Genomic DNA, 13,140 nt, shown 5'->3' with positions numbered 1-13,140 from the left:
TATCACATGCACATTAGTGAACTCGAAGCCCCATGGGGGTCATTAGCTTTAGCAGTTATTAATGGCTTAGCCCCCCGCCCCCCCCCCATATGGAGGTTAGATTGAGAAGTGGGGGAGGGACCCTAGAGCTGTCACGCCAGTCAAACGGGGGAGGGGGGTCCCAGTGGGTTCGACAGGCGCCATACATACATGTTGAAATGAAGAGCAGGGGCTTAAACTCTTGAAGCCCCCCTAACGACGCCACCCTCCACAAAAGACCCCAAGGGGCACATCATGTGTTTTCCATGTGAATAACAACCCCGGGACGCCGAAGGGGGCTAAGACCCCGACACCATCAAACCATGAAGCCCCCATCTTATTGAGGCCTTTCTGGTTCTGGAGGCTCCCTTTGAGTCCGGGGGGGCACTCTGCCGACTGGTGGGCTATCAGAGGACCCCCGAGCCGTGCTGTTGTCTCCGCTCACTAACAGTGATGTCATGTCTGTGCGGTTTGTCATTTTGTGTCCCCTCATAAGACGGGTGTGTGAGGGTCTGTCATCTCGTCCGCGACTCCCCCTGAATTCGACACGCGGGTGATAAATGGAGGGGCCAGTGGGTTAGTCGTGCAGCCCACCGCATATCCATTATGTGTTCTCATCGTGTGGGCACGCACCTGCAGCCCCCCCAGAAGCACTGCACAGGTGATGCCAACCGGGGCCCTGGTGGTCCGAAATGTAAGCGGTCGTCTAACGTTCAACTGCAGGTGGCTTAGACATGTGGGAATGGCAGCCTGAAAGTGTTTGTGTCATTTTAATGTCCCCAAGGTCACCAGCACCGCTCACAGCTGCACACCACTAGTCCAGTCGAATGAGTCCAGTGAGGGGCTGAAGATCTGAGGTGGTCTTTAGGGGGTCTCAGGCGAGAGTGGTAGTCCTGAGCCTCATCTGTGACACGGGACAAGCAACAGGAGGTGCCGATGGCTTTAGGTGAAAGTGCGCTATATAAGAAACCCCCCATGATGGCAGAGAAGGTCAAAGAATCAGAGGCGAGACCCCCAAAGGAGTGACTCACTTCATCTTCTATTAATCATCCACGGTGGCCCCTTAGGGCTTTCCTGTCCTAACTGGGCTCTGCCCACTGGAGGCTTCAGCCACGTGTGGTGGACGAGTGGCACTGACCTTTCACTGTCTAGGTGCCATGGCTCCAGGTGGCACACCGCCATTCATCTTCTTCTCTCCTTTCTCTTTCCAGCTCTGCTGCTGCTCTACGACGTCACCAATAAAAGTTCATTTGACAACATTCAGGTGAGAATCCGAGGGCTGAACATCGGGGGGCTTCACACCATGGGGAGGCTGCATGCCAGGGCTGGGATGGGCAGCCTTCTGATTCTGGCTCTTCTCTTTTTTGGCCATGATGACAGAGGAGACCTCAGACTGTGGATGGAATTCTTGGATTGGGGCTGGCACATAGTGGGCATTGTCTTATATAGTGCCTTTCGTGGCCAATTTTAGCACCACATTACCAAAGAAGTGTGTGATGCAGAATGGCTGGCACAGCAGAGGCAGGTTACCACCTTCAGGTGATGCCCCCTGATGAGGAAGCCACAGACCGCCATGCACTGTCCAACTCTTGAACACAAAATCGTCTGTTCTGTGCCAGGGTGCCACATGCAGTAAGGGTAGGGCCCAGGGGTTTGAGTGGCAGGAGGCCTGGCAGGGATGGGTGCAGGCTGACCCAGTGATAATGATGAGGGGGGGCAGGAGCTTAAGATACCCAGTCCTTGCCCCTTTCTGCTGCCAATATGTGCTGCACAGAGATGGACGGAGAAGTGTCCAATGACGTCACGGCACTGGGACTTGGGGCGGGACCACAGTGGATGGACCCGCCCATTTAGACAAACTTTCATTATGAGGCCCCGCCTACTCCGGCTCAACAGGTAGAGCAGACAGAGGAGGACAAAAGTGACACGTCAGACAGAAACTGACACTCAAAACGAAAGACCACCCTTGTGTGGCACCAGCCGTCCTCTACCTATCACCAGATCTGCACGCTGCCAGCTCCCTCTAGTGGCACCTGCAAGTCCCTTTTGAGCCCCCAGGCTCTCATCCCATCACTTGTGTGTAGGACCACCATGAGTATCCACGAGGGGCACAACATCTGCTGCCCAGTTGTTACATGTGACATTTTCATGGAACAGCTTCACTCAGGTTGGTATCAGTGCCCTCTCAGTCAAGTGTAATCGCTGCCCCCAATGCCTGCCACTGTGTCCTCTTTATCCATCAAATGCAGGCGGACTCGTTCAGTTGGCACTTTTCTCACTTGAGAGACTGGTTGTGATATAGCGCCTTTCACTGGTGAGATGGCGGGTTGGCTTCTCGATTAATTCATGACTTCTTTTTAAGGTCCCTTACATATTCAACAGGTGAACACCAAAGCTCCCTGGCACCCTCAATATCAGAATATGCCCTCCTCCTGAATGGGGTCCTCGCCAGTCCAAACCTTGTGAAGGCACTACTTGTGTTTTTTATGGGCATCATCGCCCACCGACTTACCCATAATCTTAACTCCTCCTGTCACATCCTGATGTGATGGCACACCGCTTATGGTTCACTGGCGCCATGGCTGACACCTCACTGCCGCGTCGACGAGTGTGTTGGTGCCCCCCGCTGGTTCAGGAGTATTTAACGGGATTCTCTGGCTTGCCGAGTGCCGCAGGCCTGATGAGCGGAGAATCGCACTTCATGCCCCCCACCCGCTGATTCCAGGCTGAGCGCGCTGGGACTCAATTAGTGCCAAGCTCAGGATTAGTCAGCGCCAAGCAGCCTGTTGGAGGAGGTGGCCATCTGGACGAGGCAAACTTACAGGTGAGTCGAGAAACGAGTCTGTGCCAGCCTTTGCTTTATATAGTGCCCTTCACACTCGCACTCACGGGAACTGGCACAAGGCAGGAGGCAACCCAAAGGGGGTGCCAACCCAGAGCCCACCATCAGCAAAACAGCCTTCTGTCTGGGGTCGTATGGGGTGGGACCTCAGATTCAAAAAATGGGCTGTGGTAGGACCAAGGGGACTTTTGCCCCCCTGTCCTGTAGGGGCACTAGAGCACGGCAGACGTGACATTAGCCACCTTATTAAAGGCCCTCATGAATGACCAAGTTGCTATCAATTAGAATTAGGAAGGAGTCAGTGGGGGCACTAGCAGAGTAGTGGGCACAATTGTCTCTTCGGGCTTGTTGGCTTACTGGACTGGCATAAAGCTGTCAAGGTGCCAGTTGGTCCCAGGAGACTGAGTGGCATGCCAGTTACAGAAGGCATTCAATGTCTGGGTGGGCACAGATAGCAGCTCCTCAGTCAGTGGCTGAGTGGATGGAAGTTTGGGTCCTGTGTGCCCATTCACTTGTGGCGTCGTTGTGCCCATTGCAGCTACCACCTGAGAATGAGCGACAGCTTAGCAGCTCTGGGGGCTCCATCATGACCCACCACCACAATAAATGTCACTGTGACCCACTGCACTACTGGGTGCCTTATTGGCCATAGGGGGCACAGTTATGACCCATGTGGTGTCCACTGTTCTTTAGGAGGTGGTGTTGTCACCTGGGTGGCTTATCAGATGTAAGGGGTCTTGCTGTGAGCCACCACCCCACCAGATACCATAAGACCTGTGGGTGGCACTACTAAATGATTTAATAACCTTGGGGGTCTGGCTGTTATGAACCACAGCTTCACTGGGGGTCTTACCTGCTGTATGCATGCTGCTGAGACCACCACCATAATAGGTGTCTAAATAACTGCAGATGCCTTACCAGCTGTAGGGGGCACTACTATGAACCTCAGCTCCATGGGGTGTGGCGCTTTTGTCCGTCACTTCACCATGGGTTACTTCACTGCTGATAGGGGGCGCTGTTATACACGACTTGTCCACTAAGGGGTCTTATTGTTCCCACCGTCCCAGCATTGTAGTGGTGCTCACAGTCAGCAGCGGTAGAGCTGATGTACACACAGGTTCCTGCCTCTGCAGCAGGGGGCGCTGCGTCACAAGACGTGTGGTTGATGGGCAGCAGTGGGGTCCAAGGAAGGCTCTGCCAGTCAACTTCATGGTGGACGTTTTCACTTTCTGATCGACATGCCAGGCCCGAGAGACGCCAGCCGCTGCCCTCCTATATAAGCACTTAAGGCACTATATAAAGTTAACCCTGACCTGCTGATTTCTATTTGATGCCAGGCTGCCAGCGGACTCTGTTCGTCGCCTGGCACTCTCCGCCTCTGCTAACTCTAATAAATGAAGATTGCGTTCCAGCGCGGCGCTAACCGTCGGACTTGTGATTAATCACGGGCACGCCGCTAAATGTCAAGTGCTGCCTGGCGTGTGCGCCCTCCTCATGCCGCGTGCTGATTTATTGCCGCTGTTATTTCTCATTTTAGACTCGTGTGGCTCAGACAGTCAGGGGGGTTGCAGGTGGCAGTGGGGGCTTCTTTCCCACTGTATGAGCACAGACTGCTAATCCCAATTGACGTGTGTTGGTTAGTGCCACCCGCACTAGTAGGGTGGTTAGTTGGGCACATCCAGTTAGGGTGCCAGGTTTGGCCTGCTAGTTCCATTCATATGCCCGACTCGCCTGAGTCTGCTGTGCCCGTCTGTTAGCCTCACTGGTTCGATGCTGGGATTGTTGAGAATGTGTCAGAAATGGAACTGGGGGTCCGAGAGCTCAGAGGTGGCACACATGATTAAAGGGGGGGCACCTGTCTGTATTCTGCACCCCCTCAACCTCAGGACATGGGAACCCCAAATACAGCAGCAGCAATCTCTTATTGTGCCCCTTTCCTGCCAGTCTCACTCTACACCCATTCTGGCACACAATCTCAGCTGAGGCCAATGGGCACCTGACGGAGATGTGCAGACCCTCCAAGAGTACAGTGGGATGTGAATGTTAGGGTCAGGACTGCACAGTGCGAGCACTCGGCCGGTTGAGCTGGTGGTCTGCTTGAGTAACTGGTGGCACTTCTGATGCCACTTGTGCCCTCTATGACATGCGGACACTCCACGTGGCCAAGGGGCAGGTGACTTACATTAATGCAGAGGAGGTCACAGGGAAAGGCGCCATATCAGTTTGAACTAAACACAATCACATTTGTCCTCTTAATGTCCCCTGAGCCCCGGTGCTGTGACACAGAGGACATGGGAGGGTGAGGAGCAGTTAGGGACTCTTGGTGGTCCTCATGGTAGACCCTCCTTCCTCCAGCCCTCCTTCTGGTGCCACCTACTTGTGGTGTGGTCAGGCTGAAGCCCCGCCTCTGCCTCTTCTGACTCCGCCCCTACCTTACTGACATGACACTGCTGTGCTGTCAATCATCTTATTGTGTTGGGCGCTCCGTCCACAATCCCACTGCCTTGAAAGGCGCTATATAATTAACCAGGCGCTGTCCTGCTTTTGTCCCTTTGGTATCCCACATCACGTGGACCCTCCTGAAGACCCCCAAAGTGTAACTGCAGCACTTCAAAGATGCCCCGCCTGTCAAATCCTCTTCAAAAGCGGCGCTCATCCCGCTTACTACGCCATTTGTTAGAATTCAGGGTAGATTTACAGTGACGGTGGCCATGAAGACACAAGGAGTGCCTGCCATCTCGCTCGCCTCTGCCTGCTCTTACCTATGTGGGCCTGAGACTGGCATGGACGGCGGAGGAGCAGACTCCTTGTGCCAAGGTGCCTACCTGCAGAATGTGTCACTTCGTCTGGCTGGGCACCACATAACAGCAGTAGCCTCTTGTGGCCCCCTTCAGTGTGACGCCATGAACTAATCAAGCAGGCCTGAGGTGCCCTGAAGCTCTCCCTATGTGTGGCTGGCTGGGCATGGCATGGCTCACCTGTGCCCAGAGCTGACCAGTGTCTGTGCTGGCTTACTGGTCTGGCTCGTTACATCCCCAGCTCCAGACTCATGGAGGTCCACCGCAGGACGACTTTTACCCCCCAAAGGGGTGTCATGTGACATTAACAGACCCCTGTACTCCACCAATGTGCACGTTTTCACATGCCAGCAGAGGGCTGCCAATGAGTCACAGCACAGCCCTCCCAGTCGCTCCAAGTCACCCATTAAGAAGCCTGTGTGTCTCATGATGGAGTGGCACTCCCTATTGGAGCGCCCATCAACACAAGGTACTGAGACTGGCAGAGTGCCCAAACAAGGAATGCTGGGCACAGACTGGTTCAGTGCCACCCTAGCCACTGGGCTACATTTTATGGCGCTTCATTTGTGAACTAAGTGCCAATGCCAACATCGGCCGTCAGAATGAGATTCTTTAAGAGTGACGGTGGCAGCTGTGCCAGGGAGCAGCAGAGGGCACCTGAAGAAACCACAAACAACTTATAATGAAAGATGGCACAAGTTGTGTTTGTGAAGAAGGGGGCTTTGGCATGGCAGTCACATGATACTCCTCTCGCTTAGGACCCCAAGCACAGGCCTGGCACAAAGTTTGTGCCCGTGCCCGTTTAGGGCATATGTGACTCATCTGCCCATCAGTTCTCTAAACCTGCTATGGGTGTCATGAGGCTCGGTGCCCACATGTCTGCTGCTCGTCCACCTCACCAGGCTCTGGTCCTCATTGGGCCCTCCATCTTGAGGTGACGGTCAGCAGGCTGCCCGGGTCTCCCCTGAAGGACCAGCCTGGGACAATGTCAAAGGGTTACATGCCACGTTCAAGGCCCCTTGTGTTCTTTACCCACGTGATGTAAGTGTGAGGGTCACATGATTGTGAGCCAGCGGTGGCATATGAACCTGGAAAGGTGTCGCAAAGTGAAAGTGACTGGCACAGCAAAGCACTATGGGAAGGTGCCAGCCAAATGAACCAACAATGCCGTGCCCCGGTGTGATGAAGACCAGGGCTGGAAGGAGTTGGGCAGTACGAGTGGCCGAGTGAGGCAGGCAGGACAAGTCCAGGAAGATGTGCGGGCAGACTGGCATTCGGGCAGGCAGGTGGGCAGCGGTTTGATTCACTTTAGGACTCCATTAGTCATCTTCACCCTAATTGCATGATTTTGCATTTGATTAGCTCCCATGCTGTTGCTGAGCGAGAAGACGCCAGTTCCTGAGAAAAATGCGTAAGTGGCGGGCACCATGCCCTCGACACACGGGCTCCATCCTGGGGTCGCCAGTGGCAAGAGCCCACCGTGGTTGCTGGGGCAATTAGGAATGAACAAGCCATTGTGCCCTGGTGCCATACTGCATTGTATTTCAGATGGCTGTTGTGCCCAGATGCTTTACCTCAGTTGGGCATTAAGCCTGAGCTCTTTATTTTGGATGACTATTGTGCCAAGGCTCTAAACATAATATGGCTGTTGTGCCCAGATAATTATACTTCAACCAGCTGCTGTGCCCGGGCATTAAACTTGAGATGGGTGTTGTGCTTGGTGCTATATCTCAGATGGTTGCTGGCTGTGACAACTGCTCCTCTGTGATGTGACACATGTGTGTCATGCCATGTCCTCATCTCGTGTCACAGATGCTCTGTTAGATCTCCACGCTGCCACTAAATGCCCTGTTCTTCTTCTTCCTCCTCTTCCTCATTGTCCCTCCACAGGCGTGGCTGACAGAAATCCATGAATACGCGCAGCAGGACGTGGTCCTCATGTTGCTGGGCAATAAGGTAAGCCACCCGGCCTCGTCACCTTTCGTGTCCACTTGGCTTCTGTCTGTCTGTCTGTCGGCTCTAATTCGATGTTCTCGATTCTGCAGGCAGACGCCACTCACGAGCGGGTGGTCAAACGAGAAGATGGAGAGAAGCTGGCCAAGGTAGGGTGGACGGGCAGGACGCCGATGAAGGTGCGCAGCTGGACGGCCTTCTTCCTCCTGCTCCTCCTCTTCTATTCCGCCGCACGCCTAAAATGGTCCAATTCTGCCATCTAGCGGCCAGACTCTGAATTACAAGTTAAAATCGAGTGCGGCGGGCGGTTCATGCCAGGCGTCCTCGCCTTCCGTGCTGCCGGATTCTCCGACTCTTCCTTATTTTTTAACCCATTCTTAGCCCTATGCCTACTGTTGGCACACTGTATTGTTACCCAGTTGGCTCACCAGTGCCATTCTTGAACGGGGTCACTTTTGCTTTGGTCTCTGTGTCTGCTGCCACACAGAAGGCTTGATGTGCCTACCACATCCTCTAGCGAGATGGCACATGCATGGAGTGTTTCTGACCCATTCGATGTCCAGTGTCATGGTAGCCCCTCATGCCACTGTCCCCAGTGATGCTTATGCTTGCCCAATCCATCCCATTCACTTTCAGGATGACACACACTCCAGTGGCGGGCAATACTGAGGGACACCACCTGCTAGCAGCCCCTCTCTTGTGCCCAGTGGGCACAACTGCTCAGCTGTCAGCCACCTTGGCCGCCCCGTTTGGGTCCACCGTTAATCTCAACTGGACTGAGATGCCAGCAAGGGCACCAGATCCCCACTGTCGTCAGTCTCTTCTTCATCAGTGGCCAATGTGTCATTGGCACAGTGCCATGTGAGGCACTATATGAAAGTCTGTGTCAGCAGTTGTGGTCCATCTGCTAATTCAATTTCATCAAAGCCCCCCGACCTGACCGTTTGCTCTTGAGGGGGTGACACCAGCCATTGACAGTCTACCCATATCTGATGCCATGTACTAATCAAGCAGGTTGAGGGTCAGACGGGGCACCTTTCAGATTCTCCTGAGAGGCACCACTTCACCCAGTGGGCCTCTTTGGGGACATGGGAGGAGTAAAGGGAGAACCACAGACACCAATTCTGCACCCCCGGAGGGTCACCGCGATGCTAGGCAGACATTAATAATAATAATGCACTTTATTTAAATAGCCATTAGTGAGATGCCACCTCATCACCCAGTGCCACCGATAGCCAGCGTCCACCATCTTTATTAGTCCAAAGAGCAGGAAGACCCCCAGATGAACTCGGGTCCTCGCCTGATACCTGCAGGTGTCACAGGCCACCGGACGATGCCATGAAGAAAGGCTGTGGAGTGGCACAGGTGGGCGTGGTCAGTGGATTTCAGTTCCATCAGTCCCATTCCCCCCACCCCCCCTTTGTCACACATCCGACTGGGTCAGCTGGGCGCGCCTGTCCGGTCACCCTTGTCACATGCCTGCTGGTACCAATCAGGGTTAAGATGAAAGGAACAGCACTGGGCAGGCGCCAATAAATTCCCATCCGTCACATTTGAGGTGACAAGGACAGCAAGCCGCCTCCTCCACCCAGTGACACCACGGGCACACAGCGGCCCCTGCTGTCAGCGTCTGCAGTCACAAGGCATTCCAGTCGCGTTGCCCTCACCTCTCCGACATGTTGTTCTTTTCCAGGAGTTTGGGGTCCCCTTCATGGAGACGAGCGCCAAGAGTGGTCTGAATGTGGAGCTGGCATTCATGGCGATCGCAAAGTGAGTAGGAAACCCTTCAAATATTCACCTTGGCAGTGCCCACTGATGTGCGACTAGTACCATCTGGGTGTGCCTCTTGTTGTATGTCTCCCTGCTCATGCCCTCACCCAGGCAGTTGTAACCATTCCTGAGGGCACACAGGGCATCTGTAACCAGCATGGCTTAGCCCAAGTTATGCCCAATGTGCAAGGGATCTGCTTCCACCCTGCTGGTCTCTAGTCTAGCAATGCCAACCCCAGAACGCACAGTAAGGGCACCCAGCCCTTCAGGGGTCTCCTCAAATCAAACTGATGCCCAAACCTCTGGCCACCTTAACCAGAGCCAACTTCACCCTTGATGCCCCTTCTGTGGGTGCTGCAACCTCATACTACTGGTGCCCAGTCAATCATTCAAAGCCAACCCTGTCCAAAGCCCACGATGGTGTCAAATTCAGATCTCTCCCCTCGCCAGGCTGGTGCCCAGGTCTGTAGTGCCCTCACTGTTGGTGCTCATTCTGGGGATGCTGTGCCCTCACCCCAACGGCTCCCAGTCCATCAATGCCTGTTCCAGAACTCCCCTCACATTGCCCATGCCCACTCTGAAGATGGCAGCCCTCGGTCCTAATCCTGCCTTCTTTGTGCCCACAGGGAGCTCAAACACCGGTCGATGAAGACGCCCAACGAGCCGAAGTTCCGACTCCACGAGTACGTCAACAAGGAGATGAAGAGCTCCGGGTGCTGCAAGTCCTAATGGGCCCCGCGGGTCACAGAGACTGAGATGGCGCTGGGCACAACGTCCCCAATCTCTCTAAGTGTTCAGGATATTCTCCTTGTGGAAAGTCTGTGCATGTCTGTAGCTCGTGTCCTTCCATCGACGTCTGGGGGGCCTTCACTCTGTGCCAATGTGTGCCCTCGTGGAGGGGGCAGAGCAAAATGGGAGGTGTGCCCTCTGTGTGTGTTTTGGGGGTCGCATTGTCACACATTGTCCCCACTGCCCTGGCCAGCTTGTCCTCCATCCTTGTCTGTCCAATCCTTCTCCTCATCATCATCATCATCACTTAAGGTGCCACCAAAGGCCAAGTGGCACAGTGAGGGGTCTCAGTCCAATGAACGACCTGCACGCCCAACTAGAGGGGGCTTCAGCCCACCTGCCAACCTCAACCATTCCTAACAAACCCAAAGGCTTTCAAGGGGGTCCATTAGTAAGGCCAGGTGACTCTATATAGTGCCTTCATCATTGGCACTATGGCTGCCACTTGCCCAGCGGACCCTCCTTCAACGGAGGAGCTCTGGAGGAATCTCCCTGGTTGAAATGTCCATCCCAGTTCCCAGACTCCTCGGATTTGGCACCTCAGCCTTGATTTTGAGACCCTCGCCAGCCGGCCACCCGACCCACAAGAACGTCGACCAGGAAGGCCTGAAATGAACTGAAGGAGAACACCAGGGGGCAGCAGAACAGAACTGTGTTTATTGAATAGGAAGGAGAAACAAGGGGGGGGGGGGGCGGTAGGGGGCGCCAAAGAGCTCGGTGGGGCCTGGGAGGTCGAGGGTGGGGGCTCTGCAGTGCTTGGGCGCAGGGTCTGGTGGTTGAGGGAATAGGCAGGAATGCCATGCTGAGATTTCATGGCACCTCCCAAGAGCAGTGAGGTGACCACCAGTTAGGCAAAAACAGGGGCAGGTGGGAGTGAAGGTACAACCTCCACCTCTGAGGTGGGAAGGAGGAGTCCAAACCCAAAACATGCCAACACTGGAGTGCAGCTGGCACATCAAAATGATTCCATGGATTGACCCAGAAGAGAATTGGTGTAGTCGGCAGGATAGCTGAGGCCCCAGTGAATACAGCAAATACTTAAAGGCCCCATAAAGCCATCGGCCAGGACCTCCTGGAGGGGGCGGAGCAAAACTGACCCCCCCATCATTGGCATTCCTGAAGAGGCAGCGCCATCTGCAGGACCCATCAGTAGAGTGGGATTAAGCCCCCTAGCCATGGGTGTTCATTTAGGGGTACAGAAACAGAGAGGAGAGCAGCAACAGACAGCCCCTCTACTGGCGAGGGTCACACGGGCATAGCAGTAGAGCCCCCCGGACCACACAGACCACTCGCTGGTGCCCCCTCACTGTCACACTGGCTAAAGGCCCCCCTCTCCCTGCAGTGCAACATAGCGGGACGAGCTGAACAAAGGGCACCGTCATTGGGTGGCACCATACAGACATAGGTACCCCCCCTCCCCTGCTGCCATCCTCAGGGGTGTCCACTATGTTAGACCTAAATGTCACCAACACTGCCCACTCAGTCAAAAGGGGGGGGTCAGCAACTTTCCCCCTGCTGGCCAAGCCCCCCACATCCCATAGACTCCTACAGCAGGGTGCCATGTGGGCTTTGAGGGTCCCGGCCCAAGTTGCTGTACTGTTTGAGGAGCTGCCCTCTAGTGCCACGTAGCTCTAAATTCTTAGCAGGGGTCTTCACAGACCCCAAGGCCAACTGGATGGCAGGGACCTCTGCTAATGTGCCACAAGTCCCCCCCCCCGAATGAGGCCCCTGTAAGTGCAGGTGATCTTTTAGGATTATTTCACAGATTTGTCCCCTGCATTGTGGCCCTGGCACCATCCATCTGATTACATACAAAACAGACGTGGCAGTCACATGGTGAGGTGCCCGTGTTACGTTGCCCATATCACACCTAATTGTGTCACTCCAGAGGACCCCCAGCTTAAAATGAGCTCAACTGCCCCAGGCAATCCTGATAACAGGAGGGGTGGGGGGTCCATTGGTAGAAACTGGCTCACCCCCACCGGACCTTACTCATTCACCTCATGGCACTGAACAAGATCCCTGTAATCAGGGTCTCCATGCTAGTGGGTGGTCACACTGGCACAGCAGCCACTGCCCCTTCACCCAACTCTCTGTCGAGCTGTCTAGACACTCCAGACTAAATGCCCTCCTCAATCCAGCCGAGACCTCCGCAGGTGTGCCAGGGGCGACATGGCCCCCTTGCCACCCACTCGTCCATACAAGTTACCCAACAGGCCGTCCTATCAGCTTTGCTCTCTTCGAGCTCTTAGTCCTTGGCACCTAGACATGTGTGCCCCCCCCACAGGTGCTCATGGCTGGCATCCTGAACACATAAACAGAACGATGACCCCCTCCAAGAGCTCAGCTGGTAAATATTTACACAAAAACAAAGCAGAAAACTCTCGGGTGCCCTCTGCTGGTCAGAGGGTGGACAAGCAGCCATATTTCTTTAAAAGCCAAGTGAGACTGATGTGTTCCTGCTGTTCGTTTCCAACCATCGGCGCACAACAGCCAGTCCTGGATTTGAAGGAACGTGCAACTCCCGACCCTGTCAGTGAAACGCTAAAGGCTTCTCGCGGCCGCACGCCTGGCTTAGACTCGCAGCACTTTCTCTGGCCCGCGTGCCGCCTTGTGCCCAGTCACGCTTTCGATTGCTCCACTGCTCATGAAATGAACGCTTTAACGTTATCTGGTGTCGCCCGCATCCTTCACACACATCGACGCACCTTTGTTCATTGAGCTTGTGTCGTCCATCCTGTCTGTACGGCTGATTGAACTCCGTTTTGTAGATGTAGCATTGAGTGTTTAATAAAGACTTCATTTTCTATTCAGTGTTAAATTATACTGGGGTGGCATTTCATTTTTGGGGGGGGGCACCAATTAGTTAAAGTCCAAAACCCGAGGCCAGAATGAAGACGACATGTCAAAAAGAAAGGAGATGGCGTAGTCGGCAGGACTGACATCCAGTCCTCTAGAGGACACAGCACA

General features: G+C 54.4%; 1 protein-coding gene across 1 annotated transcript in view; it reads left to right on the top strand.

Moving 5' to 3' along the window:
• The window catches only part of LOC114660947 (ras-related protein Rab-26), a 48,849-nt gene extending 38,403 nt beyond the window's left edge, over positions 1-10,446 (top strand). Inside the window, exons 5-9 of the mRNA XM_028813977.2 lie at positions 1,230-1,282; positions 7,549-7,614; positions 7,704-7,760; positions 9,305-9,381; positions 10,008-10,446. Of these exons, the coding sequence (XP_028669810.2) occupies positions 1,230-1,282; positions 7,549-7,614; positions 7,704-7,760; positions 9,305-9,381; positions 10,008-10,110 (356 nt within the window). The 3' untranslated portion in view covers positions 10,111-10,446. The remainder of the gene's footprint in view (positions 1-1,229; positions 1,283-7,548; positions 7,615-7,703; positions 7,761-9,304; positions 9,382-10,007) is intronic.
• The last annotated feature ends 2,694 nt before the right edge of the window (positions 10,447-13,140 follow it).

The sequence above is a fragment of the Erpetoichthys calabaricus genome, chromosome 11 (genome assembly GCF_900747795.2).
Source record: "Erpetoichthys calabaricus chromosome 11, fErpCal1.3, whole genome shotgun sequence".
Lineage (NCBI taxonomy): Eukaryota > Metazoa > Chordata > Cladistia > Polypteriformes > Polypteridae > Erpetoichthys > Erpetoichthys calabaricus.
Note: the sequence above shows the minus strand (reverse complement) of the source record. Positions and strands in the feature narration are given on the sequence as shown.